An 18,617-nucleotide genomic window follows, 5' to 3' on the forward strand; every position below is an offset into this window, starting at 1 on the left:
TTCCGTGCTAGAGATCCACACAATAATACCCAATGGAAGCATTTGGCCTTGTACATGTATCATAGAGCCCTGTCCGGTATGGACCTATAGATTTACCCTCGGGGTGAATACGGAATATAGTGTTGCCTTCAACCCAAATCTGTAGTTGATCACCCTAACCCAACACAATATAGACAATCCTAGTGATGAACATAGTTCCGAAGCGCTGGCTCACTCCCATTAAACCCATACAACAACACATCAAGCACCCCAACCACATTCGACACAGCCTCCATCCCCAAGAAATCATACACATTCAAACCAGGCGCAAGCAACTCCCCACAAACAACACTGAGATCAATCCTCTCCAACCGCCCAGGCCCATCATGCACCAAAGCATCCACAAACAAAGCATATGCCAACGGATTAACCAACATAGCCGAGTGAGAATAAAATCCCCCAGCAGCACGGCCCGCACAAGCAGCCTGCACCTGCACATTCGACACCCCAACCTCACGTACATCCCCGAGCGCCGCAGAAGCCCACTCCCCACTCTGCGGCTGAACAACAACGTCATACCCAGAATACACACTCGTCGTCGGCACGAAGGCCGAATCCCCATTCTGACCACGCAGAGCGCGAATAAACTTTGTATCATACCCCTGCTGCTGTACAGCCGGCGAACAAACTGGCTGGGCGAGCATGCACAATGTCTCAACAACCGTCCCGTGGAAATCACCACTCACAGCCATGAAGTCGCTTACCGCGGCCCGTGTCGACGGCCAGTATTTCAGCGCCCATTGCACGTCCAAGCTACCTTGCGACCAGCTTAGAACCCCGATGGAACGCTGCGAGAGTCCCGAGATGTAGTTTATTGCGTATGCAACGTACTCTGCGTTGCTTTGGATGTCGCCTAGCGAGTTGCCCGGGATATTGACCCACACTGGGTCTGTGTGTGGGTTTGCAGCAAATATTTTCGCGTAGTTGAAGTAGTAGGTGCTACCGGCTGGGTCGGCAGTTCCTGGGACTAGGAGGACGGGGGTTTTGTTATTTTTGCCATAGGAAAAGGTTGGTGGGATATATATTGCGCTGCGGAGGTTTGCTTCGGGGATGTCGTAGGGTGCGTCGTTAGACGACTTTGTTGGGTGGATTCGTGGACTTGGGTCTTTTGTGTTATTGTTGGCTATGGAGTTTATTTCATGGTTTGTTATACCATTGAGGATGTCGATGATGGTTGTTGGGACTAGACCGAGGGATACTATATCGATGGCCCTTTGGAGGATTGTTTGCTTGTTTGTTTGTGGAATGGAGGAAAGGACTGAGATGCCTTCTTCAATTGTGGAAATTGGCTTGATTTTGCCTGTTGCAATGTCTGATATCTTGGCTTCGAGTAGAGATAGCTCTTGGTATATGCCTGTGCTGAAGGGAGCGCGACTTGAGGATGTGTTGAATAACTTTTCAAAGATGTCTGGAGCATCATGAGCTTCCTTCGATGGATAGGGAGGCAATGGGGTTCCGAGTGATGCTGATACAAAGAAAACAAATCGAAGCACTTGGTGACAGCGCATGGTGATGCTTGGCTCCTCAATTAGGGCTGACTCTCTACACATGGGGTTTGACCTGGTGCATGCTGACATTTATAAGAAAAAGGATATTCCATCGGAGCTCAACCAGCATCACTTTCGTATCATATCCGAATTAGATCTGAGTTTCTATTTCAGCGCCATATACATGTGTATGCATATCGCATTCCACTCCTCATATTTCAGACCACCCAAAGCACTGTCAATACATTGCAACCCATCTACCAATCAACTTATCCTACACTATTCAGTGGATATATCTCATTGATGATTGGTAGCTGACGCAGGGATCCCTTGTAAAGCGTCGGAGTCATCTTATGCTTCTCATGCTTTGTCGTTCAAATAACGTCCGAGCACCGGAGTTTCTTTTGTGTTTGTGTATCCCGAGATCAATCTAAATCAGTCCGGGAAGAGTCTTCTGCAACCTCATCCTAGAGAATAGGATGGCCAGTGAACGGCATTCAACACATAACTGCCCGAACCACGACCTAAGACTGAAGGTAATATAACCAAGAAGAGCCCATATCCACCGCAACTGCATCTTACAGCGGGACTCATTTCTGATCTATCGAATTGATTCTATGAAAATATGGCCTGGTATCAGCTTTTAATCCTCCGTATCACCTCGCTGAATCTGACAACTGTACTGCGTCTATTCTTGATGTTGGCGACGAGTCAGAACATGTAGTCGTACATTGAATTTCGATTAACATGAGAGGGTAGAAAAAGCTTTCCCAACCCATTCTCTTTCCAGTCAAGCACTGCTTTTGTAGAATAGCTTTGGTACGCATGGTTCTGAGTGTAAGTGTTGGTTATGAAGGCGAAAGTTCAAGTCCTCGCGAATCCCCACGACCATTTTAGATAGATATAAAGTGCTTCTTTTGCCGTAGTGAATTTTTCTTTCCATCAATCTAGTATAATATCTCTATGACGAGCCTCATTAGCATGCGGATATTGCAGTTTCTTTCATGGCTCTTCGATCTCAAGATCCATCACCTCCTTTTGTCGCCAGATCTGTGGCTTAATGGAACCATGGTGATCTGATTTATCGGATTTGTCGTAGACTTAGAAAGGAATCTTGATTTGCCAATCTGAATAGACTCAAATAATTCAGAAACCGTTTTTCGCTATGACCTCTTCCAGTGGTGTAGTTCTGAAATGGCGTCTGGGTGCGTCTGAACTGGGGCTTGTCCTCTGGGTCAGTGGACAAGGGGTGGAGGAAGTCAAACACAGCCAGATGACCGTTACTTCAGGCCCAATCAGCAGCCGTTTGGTCAAGCGGATCCCTAATCGAGTGCGAGGTTCCACGTTGAACCAATAGCTTGACAGAATGCAATAAACCCTTCCCGTCACCGTAATGAAGATAGGCCCCTATTCTGCTATACATATGGAAGTACTATCACCACAGTTTTGATGTATGATATCTTTCACCGGATGACCACAGTCTAGAAGGTAGCGAATAATTTCTAGCCGATCATCCGATTCAAGCATTGCCGCATAATGTATTACCTGATCGTGCTGTAAAGATGCATTGTAGTCGAGAAGAAGCTCAATCGTTGGAAGTCGAGCCTCGACAAATGCGATAGATAATGGAGTGCGATCTACATACTCATTGTATCGCCGATTACAGTTTACAGGATTCAGTTCAATACTAGAATGTCGCTTTATTCGAATATCAGAGACTACGACAGCTACACACACGGGAAACTCCATGTTGAACCTAGTTAAACTCCCCTTCTCAATTATTAGAAAATCTCTGCTGAGCGCCGAGTATTCAAGTGGAAATCTGCACTACCTTTAGTTTATTCAACGCCACACAATGCATTGTTGAACAATGGAATTTATAGGTTGAAAATCGTAAATCAATCATCCAGGACCATGCAGGCGACTACCATAGACGCTAACATGCCTCCTGTGGGGGTATATAGATCCCGGGGTCTATCTCCAAGACCACGACCTCGAGGCTCCAGCTCGCAGCTTCTATCCCACATTTCGTGTAAATCAACAGCTGACTGCAGCTGAGTCGCAAGATGCTCCTGCAACTCCAACACGGGTTGTAAGGAGTAAGAAGCTTCTTTTAAACGCTGAATCTCATGAATGGTTGATGCTAGCATAGTATATTTGTGGAAATTGATGAGCCCCTCTGGCGTCATGGCTGGGTTTCCATCTTCAATGAATGTCAAGTCCTTCAAAAATAGACCTGCTGAATGGTTAATAATCGGTAATTTCAATTGTTAACGATAGAACTGACCAAGAAAAGGAATGCAGGGTGGAACTGCAGCCCGTAACGTATCACGGTAAGCCTGGTAATTGTGTGCACTGGATATCATAGTTTGCAAGGGCCTAAGTGTGTTGCAACTACGTTCGGTAACCATTGCCCAAGTGCGAGCAAGCCGGTAGATGGGGGCACTTTCCAGGCCTGCCAGGATAGAGACTACCGCAGAGTAATTACGGAGTTGGTGACATATCTGTAATAGATGAAAATCAGCATATAGGAATAATTACAAGAGTGAGGTTAGAGATTACAACGTACGTTGGCCACATTGACTAGATGCCCTATCACTTGAGTCCGCTTTTTCAATTCCGATTCTGCGAGTATGAGGGCACAAACCCAATTAGAGAGCTGATTGGAATACCGAATCAAGGCCCTGACATTTGGAGCTAGCTCAGGTGGACCGGAGCTCTCTTTCTTCTGCCAGTTCTTGTTTAACAATTCATCTCGATGTACTTTGCCGAAAATATGCGCTTCCATGATAGTCAGCTGCCGAGCAATCTCCTTGGCGTCGAGTTTGAGGAACTGGATCTTGTCTAATTTCCGTGGCAGAATTGGCTTTGGCGGGGCTGAGATAGATGATAGTGATCTTCTCTGGTAATCGAGACCCGAAAGTCGGCGCTGGATGATAGTGAGAAGATGTTGTGTCGCGCTCGTCTCGGTGGCATCCATGGCGCGCTTTGCAAATGACTCTAGTATTCGCAAATTTCGATCTGTATCAATGCCTTTTGGCTCTGACCAGAAATGTTCCAGCCATTGCTTCAAAACATATATCACGCGTAATCGAATCAGTGGCTTTGTCTGAGTCGACCATTCTGCCGTCGTGGTAGCGTTCAATATGTGAGGCGAGCAGTCAAATCGATCGATGAGGAGCTCAAGGAGTTCTGACCCAGAGGTAAAATACTTATAAGTAGTGAAGAAGATCCGGTTGAAAGAGCCGTCGAGCTTGTCATGGCACGTTAGATGTTCCACCAGTGCTGCGATAGTTCCAGCCCTGACAACCTCCACGCTTCCGCGGTATTCGCAGACAACTTTTTCCGGAGATGTGATATCGTGAGATCCGGAGTCCCTCCGCTTGTTTGTGTCTGTTTGATCCATCGCGACAAGAAAGCTATGGAAGAATTGAATCAGTTGTCATCCGAACCACACTTCTGCTTGGATCTCCGTGGTCACATGGTATTATGTGTCAACCGCCGTCAAGGGCAAGGCCGAAAGATTGATAATGTCATTCGGATAGTGGGGTATTTCCACTAAACCGGTGTGCTAACGAAGTACTCCGCTTATAGTACCCTCGTAGCTCGCGTTAATTACTGGCCCTACAAATCCCGACCATCGTCCGACCTCGGATTGAGACCTCGGATTAAGTTCCCAAGTTGCATTAACCGACTATCGGATTTTGCTTAGCCCCTGCCACGGACCCACCTCTAACCACTTTTGGCCAAGATCAGAGGGCTTTTAGCTATCTGATCCGAAACTTACTGGGAAGCTTTAAGTTTATTGGCACAGAGAGCCTGGGAGAGGATCCGCACCCTGATTTCCCTCTAGGCCACGCGGTCAGCGCCCACCCTCGGGACCTCCAAGGCTGAGGCGGCTTAATTGTTCACGGCCGCAGCAACTATAGCAGAGATTGAAGGCTACCATTCTCAGGCCTGTAAAATTACATAACTACAATCTTAAACTAATTGACATCCTAAAAGACCGTACCCCTGACCTGTGGCTTCCTATTCAAATTGATATCCTTCATCAACACAGTGCAAGGTATCGCCAGAAGTATAATGCCACATCCTACAGCAAGTAGTCGAAGTTCGGCGTAGGCATAGGCCTTCTGAATAGCCAGCCTGGTGGGAGTTCCAACAGCATAGCTCCGCTGTGTGACGAGATCCTCATAGATGTTGTTCAGATTCGGCATAGCCGATTCTGGGAGGTATCGAAAAAGAGCTTTCATGTATGTGTTTTGCCAGATGACGGTGCTGATGGTGAGACCCGCACTATCGCCAATAGTGCCAACCACATTCAATAGGGCTAGCGCTGTAGCGACATGTTGGTGGTCAACAGCCGCTAAGATAGCAAGCTGCTCAACAAGAATGAAGATTGAACCACCGATAGCAAGGAAGATTTGGCACATCACTTGGTAGCCAACATTCATGTTAGGCTGGCGGAAGTATATCATCAAGCCCTGGGCGAAGATATAGAGCGGAATCGCAATATATAGGGTCCACTTGTAGAAACCAACTCTCCGAATTAGCCAACCTATGCCTAGTAAAAGCACACCAGAGACCATATCAAAGATATTGACAATATAGTTGGAAGTGGTAATGGATAGGTCATTGTTGACTTGCAGCCAAGACGTAAAGTAATAACTCCAGCAAAAGTTTGAGAGCTGATAGGTTGCATCCAAGAGGACTGCACCGATAATCGTGCGGTTCGTAAGAAGTCGCCACTCGAAAAGAGGGACTGGAGCCAGCCATTTTTCCCAGATTGCGAAGAAGAAAAGCATACAGAAACCGACGACGAGCATGGCAATAATATAGCCAGAAGCCCAGTTATCGGGGGCGTAATGGGCGAGGTCAAAAGGAAGTTCAAACAACACAAGACCAGCAGTGAACAGGAAGACTCCAAAGACTAGTGCTCTAAATTAGACTTTTTCTTGCTTTCGTTCCGGGTAAGAATTCGCGTGATGTACTTACCATCAAATTCGATAGTCCAATGGCAGATACTTTCGAGTACCGTGCGACCACTTGGTCTCTTGATTCTGTAACCTTCTTTCTCCGCCTTGCGCAGATTGCACTTTAGCATAATGTATAGCGGAGTTGCCACGATAGGAACGACGATTGCCCAGCAGCCAAAGCCCCATTGCCAGGAAACCTGGTAGTAGAATTCATTCGCCACTTTAGGTCCCGCAAATGCCGTGATGATGTAGGGGGAGGAAGTGAACGCATAGGCGAAAGCACGGTTTCTCAAGGTCGAAACGTCAGCTGTCATAACGTCGACTGCGTATTCCATGCCGTAGAAACCGACATAGTAAAAGACCTAGCCTCCCAGTCAGAACTCGCACAAACAAACAGCATGCAATATTTAAACTCACGTTGGCAGCGCAGTAGATCTGAAAGCTATTACAGGTCGCCATGAGAACTAAGCCGATCGTTGTACATATAACCATCAGGAGAAATCCTTCTGCACGACCCCACACATCCATAATTTTTGCAACAGGTAGGTAGGTAGCAGCGGCAAAAACATCACCTAGGGCAGTGGGAACCGCGGACAACGAATGTGCTTTAAATGAGCTTGTCACATACGGGTTCAGGGTGACGGTCACCGTAGATTGAAACGCATTCACAAAATAAAGAAACCAAATGCTATTCGGCTCATGATATCAGCGTCTGTCAAAAAGCTAGTAGCGTCATTGGATGCGCGACACAAAATACAGTAACTGGATACATACTTGATGAAGACTGCGATTAGAGTACCCCTCGTCCACGCCATCGTCACGGCCTCGACGTCTTGGACACCATGCTGGGCACTCCCATCGGGTATTTCCTCGAGTGCCACAGAGCTTCTGGGACTTTGAGGGCCATATTTGCCATCACGGGCCGTATTATGCGTAAAATCATTGTCACTGTCTGATACACGGCGGAACACGATTCGCGCTCTTCGGATGAAAGGACGAACACCCATGATGGTCGTCTGGAGAAGTCAAAAATTGTCCAGAGGTTGGGTTAAATCGGGTCGCACTACGCGTGGATATGTAGGGACTCATTTCCCTTATAGTAAACAAGCACCGAAGTCGGGGTTCGTATTGTCCTGGCGACTATTTGAAAGTTAACTAGTCAAGTATTGCAGAGACCACTCCTGGATATGTGGAGATTCAATTCCTAGACTCTCCACTGACGGTTAATAAAAAAATAAATAGAAAAGATAAGATCCTCTATGTTCGTGCGTTCGTGGGCCGGCCCACGCCACCTTGTCGATCGGAAATTGCGCATTTTCCACAGAGGATCCACTGCTAAATGACTATCATCGTATCAGAGAAAGCCGCACAATTGATTAGAAAGGCAGATGAGCCTAAGCTAGAGAGAACTTTATGTTCAAGGTAGATTTCTTGACGTACGGGTTGAGCGACAACTGCAATGCCTATCCTGGCTTCGCTTGCCCAAGAGTTGACCAAGCATATAGGTTAGGTAAAATAAGACCCACCCATGAAGATAGTTACTGAATTGCATGTAATTGAGGGTTGGATGGCATATTTTCTTTTCTTTTTCCTCGCTTACGCGCCGATCCTCTTCCGCTTTCTTCCATGATATTCGAGTAGTCCAGTGTCGCTGTGTTATCCCCAAGGTAACGTTTTCAAGAGATCCGGACATAAAGCGGAATAATGATGATCGGCTCGAGGTAGCCAACATAGTTCTGACTTGCTTATACGCATCCACGGTCCTTGAGTGATCATGGTCAAGTCTCGACTAGATTCTCCGAGCTCATCGCTGCAGACAAACAGCTTCCCTTTTATTGCAATCATCCACATTAAAACTCTATTATTTATCCTTACTGGTCAAGTATGTGTCGCAGTCATGAACCGAGATGTACTCATCTAGGGTCATGGAGTCTTGCTTAGCCTCTAGCCCGACACGTAGAGCGGGAGTTATCGTAAAGTCCAGGTGAGGTTATCCTCATCCTACCAAAACAACCCTCGAGACTTATCTGGTGCGTGTCTACATGCTTATGATAGCGTGTCATTTCCCCCTGCGGTTCTTCCTACCGTGCCATACTGATGGGAAGCCTAGAATGAAGAAGCTGGCCGTAGTCAAAGATTAGCTGTTCCTCCAGTTCTCATGATTCCTCCCAGATAGTTTCCAGCTGTTAAATTTGCGCCATGGGTGATAACCGGGCCTCACACAAGGACATGGGGTTGTCTGGCAACATGGGTGGTTATCAAGTTTCAAGTTTCATTCCATGCAGGCTCGGACGTCAGGTCTCGAATGCATATTTGTCCCTCTAAGAATCCTCTTGTCCCAAGGAGATTGATACATGATAGTTTAAGACAAGATATTTTCACGGGTACATGCGACTCGTACTTCATCCATCTTTGAGGATGGAGGAGACATTGTAATGGGTATGCTGAGAAACAGTAGGAGATATTACTATGATGTTGATCAAATGGACCACACAAGTGAATGGCAAGACATAGTTGATTGGAGTACATTTGATATCCACTGTAGAGTTAACCGCCATGCCACAAGGCCCTCAAATGACAGCCTAGGCATGTACGGTCAAGTTCAAGAGCTAAGCAACCGATGAACCAATTCGGCGACATGTTCGCGTTGGGCGCATGTAGAATGGTAATCCGTTCGCAACTGGAGGCTTTAAACGCTTAATTCCATTAACAAGTCCTCAGTCCGTGCGATATTTGACGCAACATTATAGGGACCTCTTCCCTTGGTGAGAAGTGAAAGGACCCGGTTTCCGTTCTCAACCGTATTGATAGCCTCCATGTGAGACTGGAGGCTGGCGTGAAGATGGGTCTCGCGAGTGGCCAATGTTCAGTCTCGCACAACCAACTCGGCATGCTGATCTTCCTATAAATTATCACATATGAATTAAAATTCGGAGAAATCGATATATGAGAGCAGTCCAAAGCAGTGCTTAGTATCACGCGCTTCTTATTTATATTGATAGATAGATAGGAACTGCTGAGTCAGACTTGGGATAGAAGAAGTGAAGTAAGAAGCCTTTATATAGGGTTACTGAACAGGGTCTTGCTGGACATGAATGATTCAACATTGATCAGATCCTCCGAATGTCGGAAATTGAAGATTTATATTGTTGTAAGCTGCCCTGTGTGTGCAATGGCAAATGAGGAGGTCCTGTTCTAAAGAAGGATCCAAATTTCTGACGATTCCATCCGACACGACACAATCACACTTGTTTGAGCCTCTTGGTATCGGGCCTTGTGAGAGGCCCCTAGCCCATGGCCCGGGCCAACTCATCATATGCGGTGAAATGACCTCTCATTTTGCTTATAACTTGCTGAACTTGCTCATCTGTCAGTTGTTGCAATTAAGTCGTCAACGTAAGCAAAATAACGAACTCCGCGGTTGATCATTCACTGCGAATATAAACATTGTTCTCAAAGTAAATCGTTGTCTTGGAAAAGGGAAGGCTTTCTCAGTGAAAATGGGTGGACAGGAGAAAAAAACGCAGATCCCGGAAGAAGGATTCGTATAGGAAAGATTGCATTAGCCACAACGAATGATGCGAAGAGTCAGAGACTCTATGTTCCCCTTTCGTGAGGAGGTTTATACTGGCAATAGGATGCCGCACAATGTGACTCCGATGATGGATAGAGAAAGGAACGACGAAACCGAAATGGCCAGGATATTTTCCAAGCCTGACTTGATTAAATAGCCCAATATGCACAAAATGAAAGCCACATGCATATCTCAACAAAGGTGCCACCTCAAAGGAATCAGTTAAGCTCTATCACACACAGTCACTATCACTGTCGATACTTGTCGAATCTACTACATCGTGGAAATTCCTATTCCAAAGGTGTACGCAGGAAGAAACCACCTACAGGAAGTGGTGGTGGAACTAACAAGAGCTGACAATTGTAGTTTTTACAATCGCGAGTTCCCTGCTATTTCCCGAAAGATGGGATATTCAGAGCTGCGCTGCTCTATCCATGAATAGATCTAGGTCATATGTGAAGAAACTGTCTAGGGTATTTGAGTCACTTGGATATATTTTATGTACTAGACAATGCTAAAGCCTAGTTGCCCTGCAAGCCTGAGCTTTGCGACAAATCGATCAGTAATACACCCAGTTCGCATCGAACGTATGCATGCTATGATCAAAAGTCAAGGGGAGCGTATTCGTATACCATCCGATAAGAATCGCCAGTCAGACCGCGCTCGTGCCGGGAAAATCGCAGAAAGAATTGATCAGGGCCCCGGCCCCACTTCGCGATATCTGCCTCGGTAGTTCCAGAAGGAAAACCGTCCATTGGCCTAAAAGCAGTAATGGGTCCAATGCGCACCTCCTCTGGGATAAGGAGCGCTGTTGGGATTCTGGCTCCCATATCCGTATGAGCAGAATGTGAGATTGGGGCAAGCTCGGAACCAGGATTTGGTCCACTTGTTGGCTCCAGTGCACCAAGAGTGGGTGTATATTTAGTTGCGTTCATTGCCATTGCACGTGATTCTTCTATCTCCATGATCTTTCGCCCCACGGTTGCCCATATTGAGCACTGGTAAAAGCCTTGCACCGAGGGCGCTTGGTGGAGTAGAGCCAGTGCCGCGCGTCGGGTACGCGGCTCACGGCATCGGAGACTGGTAAACCAAAGCGGAAGACCAACGTTGACTTCAAATGTAAATGGAGGTTGGGTGCCGTCTGGTCGCACCGAGGATTCAGGTGCATTGGCACATTGTTCAACGATATTTTGGAAGTTTGGTAGATAAGCGTCGAATTGCATCAATGACAAGGATGTGCAGGTCTCGAGCATGATATATAGCATGTCGTGATAGCTCAGCAAAAGGGCACCGGTACCAATCTGTTGCGGCGATAAAATGTCTTTGGCGCGAAGAACTGTCATCAACTTATTAAAGGCAGTATGCCAGTTCCTCAGTCTGGCCACCAGACTGAATAGCCTAGTGTTGAATTCCTCGGGCACATGAGAGGTATTAGCCTCCACTAAGTGCTTGGTGCAAGTGCTTTCAAAGAGCGGGATCTCTATAGCTAAAAGCACAATCGTCTCCCGAGCAGACTTGAGCGAGTCAAACTGTTGCGTCCAGACATTTCCAGTGTCTCCTAGTAAAGCAGTTACCGGGGCCCCACCGACAGCGAGAGCGAATGTTCCCAGACGGACGAAGATCGGGATAATCGTATCCTCTAGCAAGGAAGCTTTACCCGGAGCCCCAGATGCTATTTGGGGACGTAAAGCGATAATGAGTTGCACACCTTGACGGTAAAGCTGCAGTGCCCCGTCTGCGTTTCCTTGGATGGCCTCAATGCAGATGAAAAGAACACAGCTGATCAGTCCGACAAAGACGTCTACGTTACCCTGCTCAATGCGCTGACGAACAGCGGATACCGAGCGTGAGTACCAGCCCAGGGCGTCTTGATGATTCTGAGTGAGAAAAATAGTATTATCACGGCGTTGTGGCACAGGATCCAGGGATTCTTTGGGACACTCAAATAGCGCACTAATGGTGATGATAGCATCCCACACAGCAGGTTCATAGCGGCAAACCTGTGGGACGACAGTGCGCCAGAAATCAACATCCAATCCCCCACCAATGGAGGAGGCGGCACATTCGAAATAGTAGGCAAATGCACGGCGCTCTCGCCACACTGTGTTGGTATTTGGTGATAATGATAAGGGGTTGGCGATGGCTGAGATTGTGGAAGAGGGCTGAGTGTCTTCAAAATCACACTTGCGACCTGTACTAGCACATCGAACACAGCTAGGCTTTTCTTCTCCGCACTTGACTCGTCGAATTCTACGACATGCTCAATATCAAGCTCTGTCTATGGAAAAGAAGCACCTACTTGCAAGTTCTGCATCCTAGCCTTGACCTCGGGAGGACCCTTGAGCGAGCCTTTGAATGGTTAAAAGAAACAGACATGTTGATATCATTCTAGATTTGGCTTGCGCCCAGATACCTCAGCGTGGAGAACGCATGATCATCAAGCGGCCAGGAGGCCACCGACCTCGTCGACCGTACCTGATGACTAATGATGCGATTAGTCAGCTTTCGTATTGCCCGGGCCGACCTCGGGAGCGGGCCCATCTAACTAGCCGACTCTTTTGCTATTCAGATATCACCCAGGATTTGAGTGAAGACAAAAGCAAGGGTCAAGAGTATCCAACAGAGTAAACGTAACTGACCCCTTGGGAAAGGCAGGGGGAACTTTTTTAATGGGATGGAAACATGGCATATAGAGGAGGATATTCGGAATGGATGGATTTGATCGGAATCAAGATAGGCTTCTCAATATACCTAAGTAGGGAGAAGATAATGGAATGGAAGGACAGTTTAGTTTAAGAGAGGTAAACATTCCCCGGCAGCGAAAGGCAGGGAGGTCGCAAAGAATAAGGAAACCCATGACAGAAGTCCTAGCCTGGCCCAAAAGACAGGGTGTTCATGATACCCGGGATGTTCCAGATTTAGATCTCACACAAACTGGGGGACACGGTGAGCTCAGGCATTGGAAGAGAATCATGCCCAGCCGCACCAGAAGGGTAGGTTCCCGGAAGCTTGCGCGAGATGTGAGATATACACCTAGCTGGGGGTATAGGAGGAGTGGGTGGCTCCCATGAGCTAGATCCATATCTCCATATCTCGGACATAAGTGGTTTATGACGACCATGAGATCTCCAAGCTCATTCAAGTCGTAACAGATATGCACAAGAATGCAATTGCGTTTTCGTGTCCCTAATGACGGTGTTCCAAGATTTGTAAGAGGTGCCGTAGTCAACAATCAGGTAGTGACGCAATGCCCATCTTTAGAAGTTGAGAATGTTTAGAAGTGGATGTGGAGTGAAGGCAAAGCAGGTCGGCTGTCAACCAGCATTGTCTCTGAGCCTCGCAAGTGCAGCCGCGATACCTTCGCTCATCTCTTCAGTTTGCTGACCTCGAGCCGGTGATTCAGTAGGCCGCGCAGCTTGTGCAGCTGCTGTTTTCCTGCTTTCAGCTAGAACTTCACGAAGAATGGCCTCTTCTTCATCCTCTTCGCCCATATTATCATCATTCCTATCATCCACATTCTCGGCTGGCAGTTGAGCTCGGCGTTGTGTGGCAGGAGCAGAGGCCCTCTTCGTATTCTCGACTCTAAAATCTTCTCGAACTGCATTACACCATTGCTGGACCTTTTTCTCTCCCCAACCCGGCACGGCGCTGATCTGCTCCGGCTGTGCATTGATGGCGTTTTGCAAGCTGCCGAATGTGGAGATCAAACTTGCGGCGTCGGACTTGTTGATACTTCTGGGAACCGTGACAAATTCAACCAGCGACTCTTTATAGGATTGGGCCTGTTGGGCTCTAATAGCGGTGGGCTGTGCGTTCTCTGATGACTTGAAAAGCTCGAGATAATGCGCAGCCTCTGGTGCAGACCAACACAATATCAGGGTCAGATTGTTGATTATGGATGTTTTGGACAGCTCTCTGAGACTATCTTCATGGTTTTGAATATCAACCATCACCAGTACAAGGCGGAGGTTGTATTTGCCTGCTAGTTGTTTCACTCGAGAGTAGATGTATTCTGGGTGGAGGCGGTGATATTTCAAGGAGAGAAACATTGCGCACGTTGTGGTACCAACCACATAGTCCGCGGGGATGTCGGCATACTCCCAAGGTAGGAGCTTTATATGGGTCAAGATTGGGTTGCCCTTTTGGCGCGTGGACACCAGAATCGCGGAAGTACCAGGGCGGTTGGCGAGGGCTTGGGGCTTCGGCTGTTGGACTTTCGGCCTAGAAGATGCACCTGGAGCGGGGGGATCTGAAGGGCGAGAGGTCATACCGCTCTCTGGGCGCGGGGGATCCATCTCGTTCGCCAATGTGTTGTTAATAGTTGAGCAATGAATGGAGAGCTGATAAGTCGATAAAGCTATTGCTTATCTGGATGGGACCCACACCGCCTGGGCCAATCTGCCTCAGTTTTCTGCCGCTAATTTTTTTGCTCTTCCTCGACCGCAGAAAAAAAAACCTCAGTCGCAACCAAACCACCATGGTTGAATTACACAAGAAACGACGCCTCTCGGGCGATGAGAGCCCGGAAGTAAAAGTCGAGGCCACTACATCCGCCGCCGACGCCTCAGCAGCACAGAACAAGAGAACCCTTTTCGTCCGTTCACTACCCACCTCAGCCACGACAGAGAGCCTCGCAGAACATTTCTCGCAGTCCTACATTATCAAGCACGCTGTTGTCGTCTGCGATAAAGAGACAAAGGTGTCCAAGGGATTCGGTTTTGTTACATTTGCCGATGTCGAGGATGCGGAGAGCGCTCTGAAGGAACTCAACGGGTCCAAGTTTGACGGAAAAATCATTCGCGTCGACTATGCCGAGTCTCGTAAGCGTGAGATTGATGAGAAGATTGGACGGAGTGTCCCCACGGCTGCATCCCGCGAGGTCAAGAAGCAGAAGGAAGAGGAGAGAGGACAGGGCCTGCCGCCCAAGCTGATTGTTCGCAATTTGCCGTGGAGCATCAAGGAGCCCGAGGATCTGAATGTCCTGTTCCGCAGCTTTGGAAAGGTCAAGTTTGTTACCCTCCCCAAGAAGAACGGCAAACTTTCTGGTTTCGGTTTCATTACCATGCGTGGCAGGAAGAACGCCGAGAAGGCGCTCCAGATGATCAACGGAAAGGAGATTGATGGACGTCAACTTGCTGTCGATTGGGCTGTTGAGAAGGAGGTTTGGGAAACTACCAAGAAGGAAGACGAGGAGGTGGAGGAGCAGAAGGAAGAGAAGGAGTCCGGCGATGCTGAGATGGAAGATGCCGAGGGTGTTCTGGAAGAGCCCTCAGATGACGAAACCTCTTCCGACGAAGACGAAGACGACGATGAGGATAAAGATTTGGATGAGCTGGATGAGCTGGACGACGATGAGGAAGAAGAGGAGGAGGATGACCGAAACGCCACTACAATCTTCATTCGCAACCTCCCCTTCACCGCCACAGACCAGACCCTCTACGATCACTTCAAAACTCACTTTGGACCGCTACGCTACGCACGTGTGGTCCTGGACTACGAGACCGAGCGCCCTCGAGGCACTGGATTCGTCTGCTTCTGGAAGCCCGAGGACGCCAACACATGCGTTCGTGAAGCCCCCGAGGAGCGGAAGCCATGGCCCCCAACAAGGACAAGCCCAAGTCCAACACTGCCATGAAGCACTCGGTCCTCAACGATGAAAACTCCGACCCAAGCGGCCGCTACACCCTGGATGGCCGCGTTCTCCAAGTCGCACGAGCCGTAAGCAAGGGCCAAGCCAGCAAGCTGGAAGAAGAGGGAGCATCACGCCGTTTGGTCCGCGACACGGACAAGCGCCACCTGTACCTTCTCAACGAGGGTACGATCCCCTCCAACTCCCCACTGTACAAGAAGCTCTCGCCCTCCGAAATCAAGATGCGTGAGGACAGCTACAAGCAGCGCGAGACCTTCATCAAGAAGAACCCAGCTCTCCACCTCAGTCTCACCCGTCTCGCCATCCGTAACCTCCCCCGTCACATCGACTCCAAGGAATTGAAGCAGCTTGCCCGAGAGTCCGTCGTCGAATTCGCCAAGGATGTCAAGGCGGGCTCGCGCCATCCGTTATCAAAAGAGGAGCAGCAGCGCTCCCGCGATACGATGAAGGAGCTAGAGCAGCTGCGCAAGCAGAAGAAGATGGGTATCGTGCGCCAGGCCAAGGTCGTCTTCGAGACTCGCGAGGGTACCAAGGTCTCCGAGAAGACTGGTGGTGGTCGCAGTCGTGGCTACGGATTCATCGAGTTCTTCACTCACCGTCACGCGCTGATGAGTTTGCGCTGGCTGAACTGCCACTCCATGGCAGTTCCTCCTTCTACCCAAACCCCCGAGGACCGGGACAAGAAGAAGAGCCTCGTTGTTGAGTTTGCCATTGAGAATGCCCAGGTCGTTAAGCGTCGCAATGAGCTGCAGGCTAAATCCCGCGAGCCCAAGCGCGAGGATTATGCTGAGCCAAAGGGCGACAAGGGTCAGAAGAGGAAGCGCTCCGACACTCGTGATGGTAAAGGAAGAGATGGAAGAGATGCACGAGGCGGACGAGATGGTCGCAATGGTAAAGATGGACGGGACGCGAAGCGTGGCAAGACTGGACATGGAAATGGCGCCAAAGATGAGAAGCCAAGTGAAGAGGAGGACAAGGCCGCTAAGCGCAACCGCATTATCGGACAGAAGCGCATGAAGCGCAAGTCCCGTAAGGGGAATTAAAGGCGTGAATGTTACATGTTAGTTTTTTTAATGTATAGGCATTGTTTATCTCAGCAGTCAAGAGGGAAGAACTGTTCTTTGTACCTACGCGATACCACCATTTCGAAAATGAAAAGCATGGATTTGATATTTGATACTGGATTCCATTTTCCTACTGGGTATATAGTGTCGCACATTCCATCAAAAGGCTGCGCTTAAGTGTTCTTAGCGCCTTCGACCTTGCCGACAATGTTATACCGCTTGCTGAAGAAAGTGTACCACTCATCCAAGACAGTCTTTTCCTTGTCCGGGAGGTCATACCACTCAGGTACACAGTCTTCGGGTTTGAGAGAGGATGAAGCAAGAGCACGGGAGGCATCCTTGCCGGCGAAGACTAGAAGAAAATAGTCAGTCTAATTGTTCATTATACTCTTCATAAGATGCTGTACTCACCCCGGTATGAACCCGAGGCCCCATAAGCCGAATTTCGGGTCACATCAAAAACAACGCCCTTGATGGCGACCAGAGTCGGGCGGCTAGGATCGGAACCTGTACAGCAGACATTAGCAGTGGTTTTTTGAGCTAGGCGCATTGGGAATAAGGAATTGGAGGAATCTGTGAGGGGTAAACTCTCGTACCGTCGCATTTGGCCAATTCCTCGACGGAAATAGGGTCGTCTTTAGGCGGGTTGAGCTCGACTGCCACCTTGGGCGCGAAACGCTTAGATTCTTCTTGTTCGACCATTATGATTGTTGGTGAGGTTGAGGAGGGGGAAAAGATATTGGTGGGGTTTCCCGAGGGCTTCAGAGCTGCTTACTGTCCGCTCTCTGATTGATCCCGAGGTTTAGCGGAGCTCCATCTTTATTTTGTTTTGGAATATCAGCATAGATTTAGAATGATTTCCGTCTTCTATATATATATACATCTCCGAATTTGACCCAATTAGACCGTGATGAAGTTACTCATTCTGGATACCTGCCTATAGCCTCTCTCTCTCTCTTTTTGCCCCAATCAGGTTAGCACTATAGAGTACATACTTTGTACTTGTATGCAGGGAATATGTGGGAATTGTCTCATGACGTCAAGATAAAGACAGGCACCTGACCTGACCTTGGAGTTTCCCAACCTCAACTATTAGATTGTCTTGTATGACACTCTTTTACAATACATTAGAATACTGTTATTCAACATGTTCTCCGACACGCATCCACATCCAAGTTCTACTACCGAACATCTCGCACATGAAGACGCGAATCAACGCCGGAACTCCACAGACTCTGGTGTGATTCACTACCTCTATTTTGAAGACAATGATGGCTTCTTTCCACCAAGTTGGATCGGAAAAGACTCAGAGCGGAGACCCTCAAGCGAAAATACGGGTGGCGACTTGGACGGCACTAGAGACGCTAGCACTAGTGCTTGTAAGGGAAACACATAGGAATGTGGCGTTGATTTCAGGGATTCATGTTCAATCTAACGTCGAGCTGTACGGAGTATATTTCAGTCTTTTTGATTTGCTCTCACAATGCCTTTGAACCTTTTGTACATAGGGGATAACCTCCATTCATGGACCTCGGCATAATCCATCTCCACACTGGACGGGATAGCCGCGGGGACTTGGGTTTACTATAATCTCCCTAAACGCACAGAAAATACTTTGCTAGTACTATTCTTTGCCAGTACTTCTTGACAGTTATATGTCACTGCAAATAACCTCTTGATTTAGAGTCTATGGAGATCAAAATATGCAACCTAATAGGCGCACAGACTGACCCCAATACCCCCTTCTTCCTAGAGGGGCCCCTGTGGGGATAAAAATGAATATCAGACTGGGGGGGCCGTCCCTCTCTGATTTGTCCTTATTTACTT

General features: G+C 48.2%; 9 protein-coding genes across 9 annotated transcripts; 3 read left to right on the plus strand and 6 right to left on the minus strand.

Annotated features, from left to right (window-relative positions):
* Window positions 1-179: 179 nt before the first annotated feature.
* On the minus strand, window positions 180-1,547 carry N7517_005514 (putative lipase; the record flags this gene model as incomplete). Its single annotated transcript, XM_056723244.1, has 1 exon — window positions 180-1,547. One exon carries the CDS (start codon window positions 1,545-1,547, stop codon window positions 180-182), a length of 1,368 nt encoding a protein of 455 aa, XP_056579494.1.
* Window positions 1,548-2,691: 1,144 nt separating this feature from the next.
* Window positions 2,692-2,883, plus strand: N7517_005515 (uncharacterized protein; the record flags this gene model as incomplete). The annotated part of the gene is made up of 1 exon (XM_056723245.1): window positions 2,692-2,883. The coding sequence occupies one exon, from the start codon at window positions 2,692-2,694 to the stop codon at window positions 2,881-2,883; it is 192 nt and encodes a 63-aa protein (XP_056579495.1).
* A 541-nt stretch (window positions 2,884-3,424) lies between these two features.
* Window positions 3,425-4,932, minus strand: N7517_005516 (Ras-GEF domain-containing protein; the record flags this gene model as incomplete). Its single annotated transcript, XM_056723246.1, has 3 exons — window positions 3,425-3,762; window positions 3,814-4,030; window positions 4,096-4,932. 3 exons carry the CDS (start codon window positions 4,930-4,932, stop codon window positions 3,425-3,427), a joined length of 1,392 nt encoding a protein of 463 aa, XP_056579496.1.
* Window positions 4,933-5,524: 592 nt separating this feature from the next.
* On the minus strand, window positions 5,525-7,509 carry N7517_005517 (Major facilitator superfamily domain general substrate transporter; the record flags this gene model as incomplete). Its single annotated transcript, XM_056723247.1, has 4 exons — window positions 5,525-6,456; window positions 6,522-6,864; window positions 6,920-7,190; window positions 7,277-7,509. 4 exons carry the CDS (start codon window positions 7,507-7,509, stop codon window positions 5,525-5,527), a joined length of 1,779 nt encoding a protein of 592 aa, XP_056579497.1.
* Window positions 7,510-10,678: 3,169 nt separating this feature from the next.
* N7517_005518 (uncharacterized protein) lies at window positions 10,679-12,452 on the minus strand (the record flags this gene model as incomplete). Its single annotated transcript, XM_056723248.1, has 2 exons — window positions 10,679-12,326; window positions 12,376-12,452. The coding sequence occupies 2 exons, from the start codon at window positions 12,450-12,452 to the stop codon at window positions 10,679-10,681; spliced, it is 1,725 nt and encodes a 574-aa protein (XP_056579498.1).
* A 938-nt stretch (window positions 12,453-13,390) lies between these two features.
* N7517_005519 (DNA repair protein RAD10) lies at window positions 13,391-14,371 on the minus strand (the record flags this gene model as incomplete). Its single annotated transcript, XM_056723249.1, has 1 exon — window positions 13,391-14,371. The coding sequence occupies one exon, from the start codon at window positions 14,369-14,371 to the stop codon at window positions 13,391-13,393; it is 981 nt and encodes a 326-aa protein (XP_056579499.1).
* Window positions 14,372-14,553: 182 nt separating this feature from the next.
* N7517_005520 (mRNA-binding ribosome biosynthesis protein NOP4) lies at window positions 14,554-16,769 on the plus strand (the record flags this gene model as incomplete). The annotated part of the gene is given in 2 exon segments (XM_056723250.1): window positions 14,554-15,643; window positions 15,658-16,769. 2 exon segments carry the CDS (start codon window positions 14,554-14,556, stop codon window positions 16,767-16,769), a joined length of 2,202 nt encoding a protein of 733 aa, XP_056579500.1.
* A 194-nt stretch (window positions 16,770-16,963) lies between these two features.
* On the minus strand, window positions 16,964-17,492 carry N7517_005521 (putative progesterone binding protein; the record flags this gene model as incomplete). The annotated part of the gene is made up of 3 exons (XM_056723251.1): window positions 16,964-17,142; window positions 17,202-17,297; window positions 17,387-17,492. The coding sequence occupies 3 exons, from the start codon at window positions 17,490-17,492 to the stop codon at window positions 16,964-16,966; spliced, it is 381 nt and encodes a 126-aa protein (XP_056579501.1).
* A 445-nt stretch (window positions 17,493-17,937) lies between these two features.
* Window positions 17,938-18,186, plus strand: N7517_005522 (uncharacterized protein; the record flags this gene model as incomplete). Its single annotated transcript, XM_056723252.1, has 1 exon — window positions 17,938-18,186. The coding sequence occupies one exon, from the start codon at window positions 17,938-17,940 to the stop codon at window positions 18,184-18,186; it is 249 nt and encodes an 82-aa protein (XP_056579502.1).
* Between the last annotated feature and the right edge of the window lie 431 nt (window positions 18,187-18,617).

The sequence above is a fragment of the Penicillium concentricum genome (genome assembly GCF_028827145.1).
Source record: "Penicillium concentricum strain IBT 3081 chromosome Unknown utg000002l_segment0_segment0, whole genome shotgun sequence".
Classification (NCBI taxonomy): domain Eukaryota; kingdom Fungi; phylum Ascomycota; class Eurotiomycetes; order Eurotiales; family Aspergillaceae; genus Penicillium; species Penicillium concentricum.